Below are 19591 nucleotides of genomic sequence, written 5' to 3'. Positions count from 1 at the left end.
CTCCTCTGTCCATGAGATTTTCCAGGCAAGGATACTTGAGTGGGTTGCCATTTCCTTCTCCAGGGGATCTTCCCAACCCAGATATCGAACTCATGTCTCCTGCACTGCAGGCAGATTCTTTACTGATTGAGCTACAAGGAAAGTTCCACTACTTACGCTGAATGACGAGAATCAGCTTAATGGTGTCTCCCTAAGGCCACCTGATTGCCAGTCCCTTACCAGCCTAATTATGCCATTCTCATCATGTAGCACTAATTATAACAGAGGCAGGACATCCAAACTGCTCCTCCTTCAGTGTCCATGTTCTCAGTGAAATGATAACCACTCACTGCCCAGATCAGAGAAGGATTAAGGCTTTGGACTCCTCCTCTTTAGGAGACTCTAAGCAATGAAAAGATTATGACTCTCTCTTTCAAATAAAAACAATCCTACTTCATTAAAAAGGTAAGGAAGCCACAAAAGTTCTGATGCTCCTATGATGATTAACTTGTCTAACTACTGTATATCCCAAACCAAACTGTTTTCACATTTTGGGTGCCCTAATTTGCTGGGTCTTAGACACATGCTTACTCTGGCTATTGGGTATTCCAATACTGGCCCAACTGCCCAATCCTAAATTTGGGAGCTTCTTTGACTCCTTCATTAATTCAATCTTAATCAGTCATCACGTTCTAACTCATTTTGGATCCATCTTCGTTCTTTCATCTCCACAAATCATCATCATCTTAGTCCAAGGCACCAGCATTTTTCACCAGGTCTTATAATCTCCAATTTTGCCCTCTGTGATTCATTACTCTGTGGCCAGAATAACCTTTTGGAATATACGTATCTGACCACATTCCTGCCTTTAAGACCCTGCATTATCCAGATATTCAAAGATCACGCACCCTAGCATGTGAGCCAAGGGCCTGCATGATCTGCCCCCAGCTTACCTCTCCACTGTCTATTCTTGCTGTGGCCCCCACTGTTCCTTATCCATTTCATACTCCCTCAACTGCCAGCTTCTCTCTTACTGCCAAGCTTTTATACGTGCTAGGCTGAGGCCTGGAAAGCCTGACTTCTTACCACACGCCTCTGCTTTGTGTGGACAATTCCCATTAATCTTTTCTCTTGAAGACTCACTCTTACATTCTCTCTCCTTTGGCAAGACTTTTCCTGTCTTCCTTCTGCAGACAAAGTTAAATTCCCTTCTCTTCCTGCTCCCATAGAGTGACCCAGTGTATACTCTGAGCTTGGCCCTGATTAACACTGCATTTTCATTTTTTCTTTACATACCTATCTCTGTAGCTAAAATTTGAGACACTTGACAGCAGAGACTGTATCTTACTCATTCTCACATTTCCTAGCACACAGCTTACGTCTGCACATGTAGTCACTAGCATTTAGAGAATATTTACCACATGCAGAGTGTTTCTAGGGTTATCTCATTTAATTTCAACCACAATTTTATAAGGCAGAGCTGTTCAGCTGGTAAAGAATCCGCCTGCCAATGCAGGAGACACGAGAGAGGCAGGTTCAATCCCTGGGTTGGGAAGATCCCCTGGAGAAGTAAATGGCAACCCACTCCAGTATTCTTGCCTGGAAAATTCCATAGACAGAGGAGCCTGGCGGGCTATAGTCCATGGGGTCACAAAGAGTTGGATATGACTTAGTGAGCATGCACACCCACACACACATTGTTGTACAGATGAAGAAAGTGAGACTCAGTGAAGTTAAACCACATATGCAGGATTCAAAAGCTGACAGAGCCAGGATTTGAATCCAGGTCCCAGCTGTGTCCACAGAACCTAAGCTCTTAATAGTTGCACTGTTTATTATCCAGGCTTTCCTGATGCCTCAGAAGGTAAAATAATCCGTCTGCAATGCAGGAAACCCAGGTTCAATCCCTGGGTTGGGAACATCCTCTGGAGAGGGAAATGGCAACCCACTTCAGTATTCTTGCCTGGAGAATCCCCATGGACAGAGGAGCCTGGTGGGCTACAGTCCATGGGGTCGCAAAAAGTCGGACATGACTGAGTAACTTTCACATTTATTATCCAGTAGCATTAAAAAAATCAATAGATTTGAGCCTAATCTTCAGCAAATGTTCAATGACTGGATCCTAAGTAAGAAATTTTTTCTTTCTTTTTATTTTAAGGAATACTAAAAATGTCTGTATCTCCTCTAGAAAATTCTCAGAGAATTGGTTGTTTACATTAAGACTCAGCCTAACCTGAATCCTGGGCTCATGAGACACAGTCTGTTCAGCTCTGGATTGATATTTGCAGAGAGCAGAAGCACAAAGAAGAAGCACCACTTTGTAAGACTATCAACCATATTCTATCAGAACCTAGAACAAAGGTCACAAATTGGTGACTAGACCACAAATTACAAATGGTATTTAGTACTGGGACCTTCTGCATGTGTATGGGTTCTGGCTGTAACTCCAGGGGTCAGCTAGTCTCTCCAGAGTCTTTCATCTTGACATCTTTCTCCATCCCCCTACACTTTAAAGGAGAAATCATCTGTCATCTCCTATATTCTTCACTCCAATGTTTTGCATTTCCTCTAGTGACTAGGGCTTACTCCATTAAAATCCCTCTACACCTTCACTCCAACCTCTTCATTAAAGGCACTGTTTACTTCCTGCCTTAGGTTCTCAAACCTCACTATGCATCACTTTTGTGTGGGAAACTTCAAAAAAGTCAGAGTGAGTGAGTGAGAGAGAGAGAGAGTTGGAGGGGCGGTAGAGAGAGATTTCAGAGCCCTACTGCTAGAGATTCAGATTTACTCTGGGGTTGTCCCCAGAATCGTTGATTTTTAAAGGCCCTCCAGTATTTCCTTAAGCAGCTGGGGTTGAGAAAAATCATTTTAAACCCTGCTATCCAACGAAGGTATCACTTTCTCAGATAATCCTTGATGGATGCTGGTCATTCTTCCCCATTCCATGTCTTTAGGCCTAGGGCAATGGAGAAGGGCAGAGTTGCCTCATTTTTATTCCAAATTGTTTGAGATAAGCAATTCTGCACTTGTCTACAAAGCCCCCTCCTTTGAGGTCACTGCCATTTAGTTCTCCTGGCCAAGTCCCCTTTATCATTGACTTTGGCTCCCAATATTCTTTCCAACACTCAGTGCTGCCATCTTGCTGTTAAACATAATATACAAATGGGCACCTCTGTCACACACACCCTCACCTTTTAAGTCCTTGAGGCCCCTCAGCTTTAATGAACTTCATCTCCTTTCCACTCCTTCAATCCATTCCCATGGCCACCATTACACGAGTGGTTCTTAACCAGGGCTGCTCATCAGAATAACCTGTAGAGTTTCACAAAAATCCAAATATCTTGGGCCCACTCAGAACCTACCCTATCAGAATTTCTGAAAGGGAGGCCTGGGCAAATGATGCTTTGAAGCACCACAGATGATGTGCAGAGTGGAGAATCACAGCTGTCAGGCCTTTTCATGATCCAGAATGACCCTTTCTCTGTAATATTCTCTCAGATAACTCTGTTATCTTATTCTCTGGGCCCAGCTTTCTCACTCTTTCATGTCATTACTCGTATTTTACTTATTCTTTGATTTCAACAAAACCTCCAATCCCTGGATCCTTCCATTTTTAGCCAACTTCTCAGCTTCTTCCTGGCCTGGACTCTACAGTACATCATTTAAACTGCCCTTAACCCACTGCCCTGGAAACTATGCTACTTTGACCTCCTCTTTCAACTCTCCAACAAAACCTTACCCTGATAGAATCTAGCCATGAAACCTCCATTTCCATACCGAGGCTGGTAAAGTTGTTGGGGGGAAAAATCACAACCATGTAGACTGGTGCTTACTATAAAGGTCATGGACCAGAGCTGGGTCATCAGTGGCGCTTGCAACACCCTTCTTGGCCCTGGCCAACTTCCTTTCCAACTCCTCTTAGGGAATACTCTAGAATTTCACCACTTCACTCAAACTTCTGCTTCATTCTCTCCTCTACTTTCAGCATAAGAAATTCCTTCTACTTCACTGAAGAAAACAGAGGGCATGAGTTTAGAACTCCTTTGACTTCACTTCCTGTCCCACTCCTAGGAATGTATCTCCATTAGTAACATCTCCCTTCACATCTTACTGGAACACTGTCCTATCCTTCTACCTGAGGTTTATACCCTCACTGGTGCTCCACTGTTCCTGTCCCTCTCATTTCTCCATGGAGGAGGGGGGGCAGTGTCTCACTCCATTTATTATTTCTTATTTCTTCTACATCTTCAGTCTCTCCCTCTCTACTGACACTTCCTATCTGGCTTTAAAAGTACATGCTGAGATTTCTTTTGTCCTTAAAAATTAAAACTCCCTGCTACCACATAGCTTTCTTCAGTTGCTATAATCTCCCAACCATTCCTTCTCTAGCTTCAACTTCTTGAAAAGGCAATCTAGACTTCCTTAACCCTCACTCTTCAAACCACTGAAATGAATCTGAGGTCCCAAACTGATCTTCTCCCTGAGATGGTCATTTTTCAGTCCTCACAGCCACTGACTTCACAGTCAAAACTGACATGCGGACTATGATCTTCATGAAACTAACGTCTCCCCACCATCTTTCACACAATTCTTTCCTAGAGTCTATTCGTACATTTCTGGGTCGTCTGTAGACTCTAACTAGTAGTCCCCAGGAGCTGTCCTAAGTCCTCATCTCTTATCATCAACACACTTTTCCCTTAGGTTACTTCATCTACTTGTGTGGTTTCAATTACTGTCTACTTTCGAGACTCCCCACGTGGATCTCCTCTGACCCCATGGAGTTAACCGCCTATTGAACACCTTTATTTGGCTGCCTCACAACCCCCTCACTTGAAATATTTTCAAAAGAAAACAAATTCTCAACTGCCTTTCCCCATCTACAAGAAGAAACTACAGTTCCTCTTGTTTTCCCTACCTCACTCTCTTTAGCTTCTCCTGTCACCATCTGATTAGTCACCTGCATTCTATGCATGCTCAGCCAGTCACGTCCGACTCTCTGTGACCTCATGGATTGTAGCCCACCAGGCTCCTCTCTGTCCATGGCATTCTCCAGGCAAGAATACTGGAATGGGTTGCTGTGCCCTCCTCCAGGGGATCTTCTTGACCCAAGGATCAAATCTGCATCTCTTGTATCTCCTGCATTGGCAGGCAGATTCTTTACCACTGAACCACCTGGAAAGCCTGATTAGTTACCTAGTTCTATTAACTCTTCCTCCTAAATGTTCTCTCTGCATTGCTCTCTTTTATTCTTACAATACTGGCCCTTAGGTTAGGCCTCTGTGATTTCACACCTGTGTGATTCCCACAGCCTGACTTGTCTTCTTTCATGATGCCCCCATCCCCTGCACCATCCACATTCATTCTTCTCCTGTGGCTACAGTGATACTTTGAAACACAAATCTGATATTATTTCCCTGCTTCAGTGTTGGCCCACTGCCTTCAGAATCATATCCAAAGACCTTAGTATGACATATATAAACCCTCTGGAACCCAATCCCCAATTACCTTCACAGCTCCATCTCCCACCCTTCCCCTTAGCACTCTATGCACTAGTTATGCTGAACTACCCGTAGTTATAGTCATAGAACCTCAACTAATATTATGTCATGCTTACTGCCTTCATAATTCTGTTCCTTGTATCTTAAATCCCACCCAACTCTTACATAGCTGGCTCTATTCCTTATTTAAGACTCACCTCAGTTGAGTGGTCCCCTCCTCCAGGAAGCCTCCCCTAACTGCTCCTTCCCTCAGTTTTCAATAGACACCCCTCCTCAGTGCTTACTTCTCTATTGCACTTACCATGCTAAACTCTACTCACTAACTGACTTGTCTGTGTCCCTCACTAGGCCATCAGTTCCTTCAAGGCAGGAACTGGCACCTACTCACCTCTGTATCTCAACATACCCCAACGCCTGGTGCCTGATTCACTAAATATTTAATGAATAAGCAAATGAAAAAATGAATGGATGAATGAATGACCTTCATTATATGAAATGAGACCCAATATATGGGGACAGGTCACACCTATTTGCCATTATGTGTTCATGGATGAGGAGACGCTTATCCAGTTTCCCCAAGAAGGCTGGAGGGGTGGGAAGGTATGTTTTAGAGCTGCACTGGGTGGTGATGGCAGTGTTGCTGTTTTCCCCAACACGGGGGATGACCCTGTGCTCATTCAGGCACACCTCTTGCCAGGTGCCACTTTAGGGTCAAAAGCATATATTGGTAACTCAGTTGTGCTGGGTTCAAGGTACAGCAAAGAAACAAATACTCCCCTGGACAAAATCCCAGGGCAGTGCTATGCTTGCCTTCAGAAAGCATTTTATAAAACTGTCACCCGAGTCGTCTTTGCTGTAGGAGTTCCATTTGTCATCTTCCCCTAAAATTCCTGGAAGTTGTTTTGGACCTTCTCATTGGATATCATGGTCACATGCAGAATTATTTTTTAGAACACTATCTAGCTCCTTCAAAGCAGAGCATGAAGGAAAAGAAAAGGAATAACAGAGGACAGACACAGAGAAACACTTTCCTTATAAATTTGGCCTAAAAGCATAGAACAGTCATTATTTTTAGAAAAGCAATGGAAAGCATGCAAAATTACAATGTATGGCATAAGAAAAAAGTGACATTGAAAGCCATAATAATACAGAAAGATAAAAAAACAAAATATTATATAAAACATTTTTTAAATGCAGAAACAATTTTTCCAAAGGGGGGGAAAACCACACAGGCTGACTAGTTCTAAACAGCAAGCATTTCACAACCTTGCCTCTGAGGAACAATGCTTGCTATGGTCCCGGCCCCCTTTCCTTGGAACCAGTCATGGGTCAATTAACCAGTAGACTTGGAATTGTGGATCAGTGCAGTGACAGATTGTACTGGGTGACTCATTGGGAACCTAAGGAATGTTCTAAATGTGTGATCTCATTGGGGAAATAAGCTTAGCAAACATGAAACAGTTTGACAGAAGACAACAAAATTTCTGTAAAGCAATCATCCTTCAATTAAAAAAATAAATTAATTAAAAAAAAAAGAAACAGAGACCGATAGTACCAGACTAAAGAAAATTTGGTGCTAAGTTGGGAAGAACAGAGTATAAAGCCTGTTGTATGTCCAAAGAAAAAAAGATCAGAGAACTCTGTGGTGGAGAGTGAGGGCTTGCTGGAGAGGAAGGCGAGTTTGAGAGATAGGTCTTAAAGAAGGGGTAGGCAGGAAAGGTAAGGCATCTCAAGTAGGAAAAATAGGAGAAGCAGAGCTTAGACACTGGAATATCTATAGCACACTGACGAAGAACTGAGAAGAAAGAAGAGTAAATGGATCAGATATAGTCTTAAAAATCAGGAAGAAAGAAGAAATTGGACAGTCATAAAGAGTGTGCTTGGAACGGCTTTTGAGCAGATGGATGTGATGATGAAAAAGGTGTCTACTGTAAGACAAACCAGGTAGCTTTGTACTACTCAGTACACATGGGATGATGGGGGCAGGCTTCAAAATGGCTGTTCTTTCACACAGGCTGAGGAAGAAAATGAATGGTGGGGATGGAATCGGAAGATCCATCTGCCACTGCATCTATTGCCTTGGAGATCACCTGCTGGGCATTTTCTACATAAACTGCGTGTGTGTGTGTGTGTGTGTGTGTGTGTGTGTGTGTGTCTGATTTCTGCACCTAAATCGAAAATGACCTGAGGACAGAGAACCTTGTCTTACAGGTAGGATCCCCCCACGACCCTCAGCACAGAGAGAGACACATAAAAAACAGACACCAATCTTTCCTGAGTAAAATATGTAAGTAAACTGCAAAAGATGCTCCAGGTAAGCCTATATTGACATCCAATTCTGTTCTATCTCATTTTTAAACTGAGGTAGCTAATAAACTAGCTCCGGGCTCAAAATCAGCATGCAGCTCAGATTTAATTGGCTGGTTGCACACAGATCTCTATCACGTGATCTTCCATTAAGCTCATTTGAGACAAAGGAGGTCTAATAACATATTTCACTAGGAGGCTTGTACTGGATTTGCAGCCCTCCTAGGAGGGTCGCTTGTCCTACAACCCCTAGCTTGACACTAGAAGCCCTCTTCTGCTCCCCCCACCTAGGAGCAATCTGTACTCAGTGTTGTGTGTTCCTGAAGCCAAATAACTTGTGTGGACAGAGAGGTCATTTCTGGCAGGGGTAGTACAGGTGGCTGGGTTAGAGATGCATCATATTAAAATGCTTGTTTTTCACTTCAACATTTCTGAGCTTTGCTCTAGGAATGCCATGTTAGAAGGATAGAGAAATATTTTCAAAGGGCCACCCATCTCCTATGGGTGACAACCTTTACTTTTCCTAAGAGACAATCCTTAGTGACTTGGTCACTCCTTAGTTGGATGAGAGACACTTTTAGTGGTTTGATCATTTTCTCTATTTCACTAAGAGGCTGCTAGTCAATGGCTCACAAAAATCATGTATAAAACGATACCCTTGTGGTCTTTCAAGAATTAGAATGCCTTAGTGTCTGCTTAACTACCAGGAAAGTAAATTAAGTACTGCAGTTGGTGCTTTGATTTAAAAAAAATGCCATTTTGCTCCATCCCCTGTTTTGTGGGTCACTGAGCACCCCAAGCCATAAACCTCCCTCTCTCCCAAGGGAAAACTTTTGCAGCCTTATTCTTGGATAAGACTAAGTATCCCAGAACAATTCTTTCTAAAGCAACAGAGCAGCCTTGCAGGTGGTTTCGAAGAGGCGAGTGCTCAAATAACAATGTTGTGATAGTTTCAACATTGTTAATCAGCTACACTCCAATATAAAGTAAAAAGTTAAAAAAAAGGAAGTGAGTGCTCATTGTGAGGACAATAGTTCCAGAGGGACTGATTTATGCAAAGACGGTTCTAGTTTTTGGCAGTTCTGCTCTATAAACAAACATCCTGTTGGAGAACATATTATGAGAGGGGACCCACAGGAATGTCTCACCTCCTGGATTCATGAAATGCACATTTTCCCTTACACAGGAGAGAAACCAGTTATCTAGTTTTCCTTTATTTATTTATTTATTTACTTATTTTTGGTAGAAAGAATGACATTTTGTGGGTCTTCAAATTTATTTTTCCCATTGGAAATACCTGAAAGTACTATGTGGTAACTACAATGGAAAATTAGGCATAAAAATAGATTGAATTCTTTGCTCTAAGTATTTAAAGCAAGGTGGGTAAACGATTTAAAAAGAGGTTCTACATAACAGATATATTTCTGGCTTAAACCTAGCATCCTGGGCAAAATACACACTGATTGAGCAGAAAAGGAAACTAATGTTTAGTAAGTGAGGGAAAGGGCCCAAACCCTTAAACATTGGATTATGAATGAATCTAAAGGGAGGAAGGACAGGCGACTCTATATAGTTCTTTAATATTTTAATTATAAAATATCAGATATTTTTGTAATAGAGAGTTAAAGGATGGAAAAATATAACACAGGAATCAAGGAAAAATAATTAACAATGTCCTTTTTTTAAACAAAGGCTGTTTCCTTCTGCTAGCAAGTTATGCCCTCAGGAGGAGTAACTTGTAAAAAGGCATGACTACTGTTGTAACTGTTGAGTGAAAAAATAGATTAGATGCTCTTAGGTTTTACTTGCTTCCATAAAAATTCCATTTTTGATATTTAACTGGCCCCAAACCTATTTTTAAAACACATTAGGTGACTCTCTTTTTATGACAAGCAGTATCATAGTCAATCACTGAACCAGGAGTCGGGGATCTAAATTCTAGGCCAGCCTCACTTTGTAACTAGTAGTGGGGAAGCTTTGTGAAAGTCAATTAACCTCTCTAAACTTCTGCCTTCCTTTGTAAAATGGATAAACCTTGCCTTCATCACAGGAGGTTTGAAGGAGGTGATTGATATGAAAGTTCACCAAATACTATAACTCTACAACTGCCATCCAAAAGACATCATCTCACTAGGAATATACATACATATTAACAGGGTGACTGTTTTTGCTGGAGAATTAAGGAATCATGTCACCATCTAAACCCAGCACTTCCCATCTACTGAATGATGACCTTTCAAACATAACTACCAAGAAAGGAGATTAAACTGGGCTATCATAAACAGTCACTGCTCTTATGTCTTTTGTTATATTAGCAAACCCCAGATGTATATAGCTGGGAAGGCCCATAGGGGAAGGTTCATTCTCCTGTCTTCAAGTAGAATGTGCTAAAGCCATTAGACTCCATCCTCCAATAAAGAACCTAGAAAATTTCAACCTTAGTAATTGATAATACTTAATCGGCATATCTGGAATTTCTTTATGGCTAGTTGCATTCCCTCTGGTGGAACAGTAAGTCCATTTCCCCTTGTCAGCTCTTCAGTGTCTATGAAAAACAATATATGTTCTCTATAAATCGGCAGCCTTTAATGCATAGATAAAAACTCAAAGTGGTACCTGATTCTGCAAGAGTAGCTATAAGCCCAATTCAAAAGTGGCATGTTCCATGAGGATGATAGGGAAAAGGAAATGATGGTCCCATGTGAGCCCTTCTAGTGACCACCCACTCACATACAGACAGCCGTCAACTTCAGTGGTATCATCTTCAAAAGCTTGCAGCAAAAGTGATCATTCTGGCAAATTATCAGGAACCTGACTCTTACCCATCTTCTTCCAAGGCAACACACACTAGTTTCATTCTCATTTATACCCAATTCACACGTGCAACAATTTCAATGGAAAATGTTGGAAAACTAAAAGGAAATATGAGGCAATGCCCTCAACCATACACTTCCATTCACATGGATAATTATATAGGGCACAAATAAGTTTGAAGGAGTCGGGGAGGCCTCATTTGTTTTAAGGAGGAAAACAACTTCATATCCCTTAGCTGGTGTCAATTTTAGTCTCCTTGCAACCCTTCATGTTAATGTTTGATGTATCTCTCTTCTGCCTTCCTCTCTTCTCCTCCATTTCCTATATCTTCTGCATCTCTTAATCTCCCCCTCGTACACTCTCTTAATTCCTCATAATTCTCATAACTCTCATAATTCTCCCCCTCATTCCTCTCTTAATTTCTCCCCATTGCTTCTTTCCTTTTTTCTACTTATCTTCCAATCCCACATTCCATACTTTTTTTTTTTTTTTGCATTTGTCTGCTGTCTCTAGTGGGATACCATATTTGTGCTCAACTTCCCTGTTTACTGGCCTTGAAATAGAAGCAAAGGACCTAGTACAGAGTGCATCCTTACCCCAACATTTTCCCATTTCAAACACAGTGGACTTCTATGAGTAAAGGGGGTAATATAGGAGGCTCTTGCCCTGGGGCAGAGCACTGGCCCTGGAGGACAAGCAAGGTGCTATGTCCTTCAGACTCCCCAAAGGGCAGAGCAATGACCTCCAAAGAGTACTCTTCGCTGAGCTGTATGGTCTACATTTGAAGAACCAAGAGGTATTATAAACACTATCCAGGATGTAGTCGTCTCTGACATCTGGCTTTCTGCTAAGAAAATCCTTAATTAAGTTAATTGAGACTCCCACTCATTGTTAATGCAAAGAAAATAACCTTGAGCTACTGCAAAATCCCAAAGGGTCTTCAGCATCACTGAAGAAAGATGGCATACTGTTCAGCCTAGTTAGCACACTAAGAATTTTTTATTGTGAGCAATTAAAGTTAATAATGTCTATTGACCAAAACATGTGAATAACAAGACCATAAAGGATAACTGAATCTTCTTTAATGTTAAACAGTAACAAAAAACATGAAAAAAAGTTTTCTTTCCTTCTGAGTGGCAATAAAAAGGACAGTGTGATAGAGTAGCACAAGCAGAAGGTTTGGAGTCAGAAAGACCCAGGAGATTTCTGGCTTCTGGCATCTGCTGTGTGAGCCTAGGCTGTCTACTTAAATGCTTTGAGCTTAAATGGCCTCACCTGTAAAAGGGGGTTAATACAGAGTAGTTATTAGAACCGAAAGACTCAATACATGTAATGTGCCTGGCACAGGCTTGACATTAGGAACTAACAAGTCAATCATAGATCACTTTCTATTTGTCCTGATTTGCTTTATCCAACTATCTCCTTGTCTGCTTCCAGGAAGTAGTGGCCTTTACTTCCATCTGCAGGGCTCACCAGCTCCCAAATCTCTGGATTTCTCACAAACAAAATGCACATGAACTGTGCTCCCTAAAGACACAGCTCTTCACACAGCATTGCATACCCCCTGAAAGACACCTAAAGCTCTAGTGCAGCACAAGACATGAGACGCATAAGCACGCTTCAGATGACACAGATGTCACACAGGACATGTCCCTTCCGAAGGTAGCCTCACCTGCCTCTTTCCCACATGTTCTTCCTTTAAGAGGAACTATGCCATTTTCAGAATCCTGGGTGATTCACTTGTCTCATTGCCTTTGCCTTATTGTTTTATTTATTCATGTATTTTTTATGGATTTATTCATCCACGTATTTATTCCCCACCATGTTCCATAATGGATATAAGGTGATTTACAAGAAAGGGATGGGATGGGGAGGGACGTGGGAGGGTGGGGTCAGGATGGAGAACACATGTACACCCATGGCTGATTCATGTGAATGTATGGCAAAAACCACCGCAATATTGCAAAGTAATTAGCCTCCAATTAAAATTTTAAAAAAATTTTTTTAAAAAGAAAGGTAACAAGGAAAAGTGCCCCTGGCTACTTTCACTTAGAAACTGGAGTGGCCCTTGTTGTTACCTGGATGCTAAGCCCCTGGAAAGAAAAGGCACAATTGTTACAGATTTTAAGGCTCCTCCCAACAAAATTCTTAGTTTTATCTTTCCTTTTTCAGTCAAATCTGAATAGTTTTTTTTATCCATTTGAGAAACCAGCCAAAGATATTTTAGGTAGAGGGAAATGAAAGCAAAGAGGTCTTCCTTTGTTTCCTGATTTCAAGGAATTCACGCCTGGAGTAGTGGGTCTCCAAGTGTGGCCCCTGGACTGGCAATATCTACATCACCTGGAAGCTTGTTAGAAATCCAAATTCTTGGGCCTCAAGCCAGATCAAATAAACATGAAACTCTTGAGAGGTGGCAGCAGGCTGTGTCTGAACAAGCTCTCCAGGGTGACTCTGATGTACAATAAATTTTGAAACCCCCAAAAAAGAATACACAAAATACAGTATGATAGCAGCAGAAATTCAAAGTCAATCAAGTGAAAGGAAAACAAAACAAAGATAAGCTCATAAAATTGAGCCTGGAGGAAAGCTATACCAAGTGCATACACACCATAGAGGCCCATTACAGGTGCCAGGCATGGGCCACACATTTGGCACTAAGTTTTCAAGCAGCCAACAAAAGAGAAACCTAATCAGTCTCACACTTCACAGGGTCTATAAAAGAAAAATGAACCTTGTGTTCAGGATATCCTTTTCCTGGTCTAAATTCTGAAAACTTTTCTATGGTGAAGCATCATAATACGGTGGCCAACTGTCCCTCTTACTTTGCTCTAAAACCAAGATTCAGCTCTTGGAAGGCCTCCAACAAAGACAGGTCCTCAACCTGGAAATTATATTTACTGCTTGTTTTTCTTCTACCTGTCTTTTGAAGTTCCATTCGGTCAATGAAATGTAGCAACAAAAGAGATTCCTTAAAACAAACAAACAAACAGAAACCTCTGCTGTCACCAAAGCAAGTATTTTCATTTAACTCAAGAAATAGACAATGTGACATTATTTGTGACAAAAATTTGGATAGGATCCCAAATAACCAACAAAATAAATGGTTAAATAAACCATGATGCTACTATATGATGAGATATTCTACACCATCAAAAACTGTATTTATGACATTTTTTTTAAACATAGGGGAAAATGTTCATGATAAAATGTTGAGTGAAAAAGCTGTTGTAAAACTATATATTATGATTTTAACTATATAAAAATTACATATATATATATATATAGCCATTAAAAAGTATGGAAAGCAAGCCACTAAATGTTAGTATTGTTTCTGAGATTTGTGGATATGAGTGGTTTTTATCTTTTCTATATGTTTGTCTTTATTTTCCAAGTTTTTATTAATGAGGACCATTTCCATATGATGAGAAGAACTGGGAGGAAAAATACCAACCCAGTTAGTTATCTTTGGCTTGTGAAATTTTGGGTTGATTTTAACTTAAAAAAAATTTCCTATTAACTGACATATAAATTCTAGTTATGGACAAAGTTACTTAAAAAAAGAAACAAGAATTCTAAAACCTAGTTTTTTAGTTGTTTGTAAAGTTTCAGAATGATACAGATATAATAACACCTTACAATTACTTAGCACTTTAAAATTTGACTTTTAATAGCACTCTGATATTGAGAATTACATTTGATTATCAAAAATATTTTGCTAGGTGGCCATGTCTTGTTATCTTCATTTAACAGGTGATGAAACTGAGGATCAAAAAAACTAAGTGATGAGCCCAAAGTCACAATAATCAGTGGCAGAGCTGGCCTTGACCCTAAGTCTCCAGAACCCAAGTACAGTGCTCTTTCCATTCATTGGAGACTGACTGTGGTATAACCCAAGTCATCACTCACAGGCAGAAACACATAAACAGCAACCCCTCCTTACCTATGAGGGTCAAGTTCCTCAATGACCCTCACCTAGACAGGAGAGTTTCACTGAGGAAATTATAATTTTCTGTGATTAAAAAAAGAATGGCAGGGGAACTGAGGTCACATGTGAACTTTTCAAAGTCCTCATAAATATTTTTTATGCAGTAAAACAAAATAATAACAGTACATTACATAAACAGAATAATGAGAATTGACATAGCTTGAATTAGTTAAAAGTGATAGGCTTGTATAGTTTCCATTTAGAGCCTGAAATGGTTTCCAGAGGTGATAAGGATGTACCCACTCATGGCAATGGAAATTTGGAGTGATGGTGAAGCAACAAACAGAGGTGGACTGTTAGTTCAAATCATGGATCTTCGTGCTCCAGAGTCTGCATCTAAGTCTGATCCTGAGATTAAAACAACTTGATTGGGGCTTTAGCCCTAACAAGCAAGTGAATTTCAGTGAAATGACTTAACAACTTTGGCTCTTCAAGATGCTTTCTGTCTTCTCAAGTCTTTTTCTGAAGACACCATAGCACATCTGCATAGAGTGCAAATCTTTAGCTCAAAAGAACTAAAATTCATTCTTTTTTTATGGCCAAGTAATATTCCACTGTGTAAACGTACCACATATTCTTTATCCATTCATCGATGGACATCTAGGTTGCTTCCACATTCTGGCTGTTGTAAATAATGCTGCAATGAAGTTTGTCTGAAGGCAGCTTATTTGCTGTCTGGCACAGATATTTAAATGACACTACTTAATGATTTAGGCTCTTCTGAGGTTGCTTTCTTCTGAACATGGTGTTGTAAAAAAAGACTCCACCTCTTCATAAATTCAATTAAATCACTCAAGACTTGTACAAAGGCAGTTTATCAGCTGTCCAGCAATCATATTAAATGGTACCACCTGATGATTTAAGCTCTGCTGAAGATGGTTTCTGTCCAAAGTGATTTTCTTTTGAAGGCATCATAGCACCTCTTAAAGAATTCAGCTAAATCACTCAAGCTCTGAACAGGTAAGCTTTGATATGTAAAGGCACACATTTTTTTTCATTACTTTATTGAGGGAGGTTTTAATCTTGTTCTAAAAATTTTTCTCCTGTTGCTTAAAATTGTATTTGTCTCCAGTACTATAGCCTCCTAATTATCTTCATTGTCACTTACGATAATCACCTCTGGGGTCCTGTGAGCTTCCTGAGTCATCCTCTAGCCCAGCACATCACTTAAATCAGCATCAATAGGTTCAGACTCAACTTGAGCCAACGACTGCTCCTGTGCCAAATGTTCATCCTCACCCACAGCTTCTTCTTGTTCCAATATTCTTAAGGTCTTTAGGAGAAATCACTGAAAGACACTTCTCTATCTCTAGTCCAACTTTCTCCCATGTCATATTTTTTAATTTATTTTTTAATTAGAAAATTGCTTTACAATGTTGTGCTGGTTTCTGCTGTACAACAATGCAAATCAGCCATATATCACCTCCCTCTTGAGCATCTCTCCCCTTCCCCCAACATTAATGGGGGAAATTAGTTTAACATTAATGTTAAACTTATCTAATGCCTCTTTTATGAAGAATACATACTTATTCTTACTTCACCCCTCCAGGTGATCACAGAGCAGGGCTGGGCTGCTGCTTGGAGCCTAGGCTGGGCTCCCTGTGTTATACAGCAACTTCTCACCAGCTATCTATTTTACACATGATAATGTATATATGTTGATGCTACTTTCTCCATTTGCCCCACTCTTTCCTTTCCCTACTGTGTCCACAAGTCCATTCTCTATGTCTACATCTCCATTCCTTGTCAATAGGTTCATCAATACCATTTTTCTAGATTTCATATATATGCATTAACATATGATATTTGTTTTTCTCTTTCTGACTTACTTCACTCTGAATAACAGGTTCTAGGTTCATCCATCTCACTAGAACTAAAATCTGTTCTTTTTTATGGCCGAGCAATCTTCCATTGTGTATATGTACCACATCTTCTTGATCCATTCATTTGTTGATGGACACCTAGGTTGCTTCCATGTTCTAGCTGTTGTAAATAGTGCTGCTATGAACACTGGGGTACATGTGTCTTTTTCAATTATTGTTTTCTCTGGGTATATGCCCAGTAGTCTCCTATGGCACATTAATGTTAAACTATCTAATGCCTCTTTTATGAAGAATACAGCATGAGTGATGGTGTAGGAATTCCATGCACTAGGATCTTTAGACAGAGGTGCCTTTGTAAGATCCTGAACAACAAAGTTATACATTAGCTTGGCATAAGTCTTCTTAAAGGTCAGACAAAACACTGTCTAAGGGCTCCAGGACCTGAATCATGCCACTGGTTATAAAGACAACGTTAAAATGAGGATGCACATTTGCCAATGCATCTGAGGAACCAAAAGGACAAGCAGGAATCAATACGACATTGAATTCAAGATTTATTTTTAGTAGTCTTGAGCTTCTGCAAGAAAGCACTGTTAAACCCATCTCTTAAGGAGAGAAGGAGTCATCAGGCTTTTCTATTTGCATGCTGGTATATTGGAAACTTAGCTTAGTTGTTTCCTCTGAGAGGATATGGGCCTAGTTTTCTGCAGACCAGTAATGGTTTCACTGTGAGGTCACCTGAAGTATTGGCACAAAACAGAAACACCAGCCTCTCTGTTTTGGCTGGCCTCATGTCAGCATCAGTTGGCTCATGCTCTTCAGAAGGGCAAACAGGATTGTTTAAGGGCTTCCAAAGCATGGTGGTCTCAACAGCACCAAAGATTTGTGCACGCACATGACTCTCCTCTTCAGTTGCTTTCTACAGTTGTGGAAGACACACCGCGGGAGCTGCAGGATCTAGTGGTTCTTTCTTTGGCACCACTGTCACCTAAGATTCAGTTTCCATGTCGTGCATGCATTTCCAGGTGCACCATGCATTTCTCAAACCATCCATTGCTCTAGGCAGTTCTTTTTTTTCGGGATCCACTTTGGTGTCTGAAAACATGTCTTCAAAAATTCCTCTCACGTGATGGGAGATCCCTTGCATGGAAAAGTGAAAGTGTTAGTCACTCAGTCATGTATGACTGTAGTCTTCCAGGCTCCTCTGTCTATGGAATTCTCCAGGCAAGAATACTGGAGTGGTTAGCCATTCCCTTCTCCAGAGGATCTTCCTGACTCAGGGATCAAACCTGGGTCTCCTGCATTGGCAGGGAGAGTCTTGACCATCTGAGCCACCAGGGAAGTGTTTTCTTATTCCTTTGTTTGTTTTCAATCCAGAGGTTTAACAACATTTCTGTCTTTTCCATCCTTGGGTCACGAGGGATAGAGCATTTATTACATGCCATAGGTATACAGGAGGTGATATTGGCCTCAATAAGAGTTTCAGCTTTCCTTATGGAAATTCATTAATACAATATAAGCTACCTATAAAGCTATGTTTTACCTTTAAGAAGCTTAAGAGTGTCCCTTTTCTCTTCAAGAGATATTACTCTTCTTGCCCTTTAGCGACTTTCTCTGATGCTGGAGTCCTTGTACCTGGTTTCACCCTCTTCTGCCACAATAGTCACATTTATAGAAGCTATGTTTAGGCTTTATGCTAATTAATGCAACCTGACAACTACTTATGAGGGATTTTATATTCCCCAATGTCACAAAGTGTCAGCATATGATATTTGAGGACCAAGGATAAATGATAATATACTGTTGTGATACTTAGTGTAAAATAGGCTGATTGTGTAGGGGATGACTGGCAGAAGAATGGTAGAGGAAACAAATGACTCAGAAATTTCTTCACACCTTGTGATATAGTCAGACAGACAATAACATGGCACTTGGACTGACTTCCATATGCTCAATTCAACATTTTCATGGTTGTCAAAATGGTATACAGAAGTAAATCCACCAATACTCAAATTCCTAATAAGGACAACTTGTAGTTAAGAAAGGATTACTATGAATTCTCCTTTAAGTTTTATCAGAAAGAAAGGCACTATTCATATTTGTAAAACAGTCTTCTAGCTATGATTTCCCGTGGCTTACTGCTGAATTCGATGTTATGTGAAAGGCAAACACAGCATTTAAGTGTATTTTCTGTAAACCTACAGTAACAATCAAACATCATCCTCTGACAAAATGTAGCCTCTGAAGATGGATATGCAAAAGTCAGGCAGGCCCTGAACAGCCCATGCTCAAGAAATGACTTGAGAAAGAAAGCGACAATGAAAGAATAAACTAGCCCCTTTTCAACACCCGGCCACTGATACTTTACTTTTATCCCCTCCTCCTGGGAAGATAGAGCGAAGCCTGGCTTTCTTATTCTTCTCTTCAGGGGCCATAGGAAGTGGTTTGGAGCTGTGGTTGAGTGCCGAAGAATCCCGGTTGTTACTGTTCATCCTCAGTGGGGGAGCTGGGGGTTTCTCTTCATTATCCAGACCGTCAGACATTTTCAGTTATAACTGATTGCACAGCTCCTAAAGAAGAGGAGGTGAAAATAGGAGTTCAGAGAGGTCTGAAAGACAATCTGGTATATACAGGAGGTCTAACGTCTTAGAAACAGAAGCACTGGTCTCATGCAATCTCAGGTTTGACAATAACCATTCTGAGGGCTTCCTTTTCTAGAGGGAAGGGAGCTGTCTCCCTAAGGCCTAATGATACAATTTCCTAAAGAGGAAAGCAAAGGTGAGTTTTTTCAACATGTAGATACAAATACCTAAGATGCTTTCTCCCAAAGACACTCTATTTTCTGCTGTCCACACACAGTCTTTTAATGCACAATTTACAATCTTTCCTCTTTCTGAGCAAGATTGGGCACAGGAGCAGAAAGGGTGACAGAGGATGAGATGGTTGGATGGTATCACTGACTCAATGAACATGAGTTTGAGCAAACTCTGGGAGCTGGTGATGAACAGGGAAGCCTGGAGTGCCGCAGTCCATGGGGTTGCAAAGAGTCAGGCAGGACTGAGGACTGGTGATTGAACAACAACAATGATCATTTTGGTCACGTAGCACCACCTCCTCGGAGTCTAGAATTGACATAGGCCTGGTTGTTGATTTTTGATGCCCACAACAATCATGTTAGTCAC

General features: G+C 40.7%; 1 protein-coding gene across 5 annotated transcripts in view; it reads right to left on the bottom strand.

Annotated features, from left to right (window-relative positions):
- PAK3 (p21 (RAC1) activated kinase 3) overlaps positions 1–19591 on the bottom strand; it is a 127949-nt gene that overhangs the window by 82425 nt on the left and 25933 nt on the right. For all 5 annotated transcript variants that reach the window (XM_055565778.1, XM_055565780.1, XM_055565779.1 and 2 more), the window contains one exon: positions 18778–18979. In XM_055565778.1, the coding sequence (XP_055421753.1) occupies positions 18778–18952 (175 nt within the window). In that variant the 5' untranslated portion in view covers positions 18953–18979. The remainder of the gene's footprint in view (positions 1–18777; positions 18980–19591) is intronic.

This window comes from Bubalus kerabau, chromosome X (genome assembly GCF_029407905.1).
Source record: "Bubalus kerabau isolate K-KA32 ecotype Philippines breed swamp buffalo chromosome X, PCC_UOA_SB_1v2, whole genome shotgun sequence".
Taxonomy (NCBI): domain Eukaryota; kingdom Metazoa; phylum Chordata; class Mammalia; order Artiodactyla; family Bovidae; genus Bubalus; species Bubalus kerabau.
The sequence above is the reverse complement of the archived record's forward strand: the minus strand, read 5'-3'. Positions and strand labels throughout refer to the sequence as shown.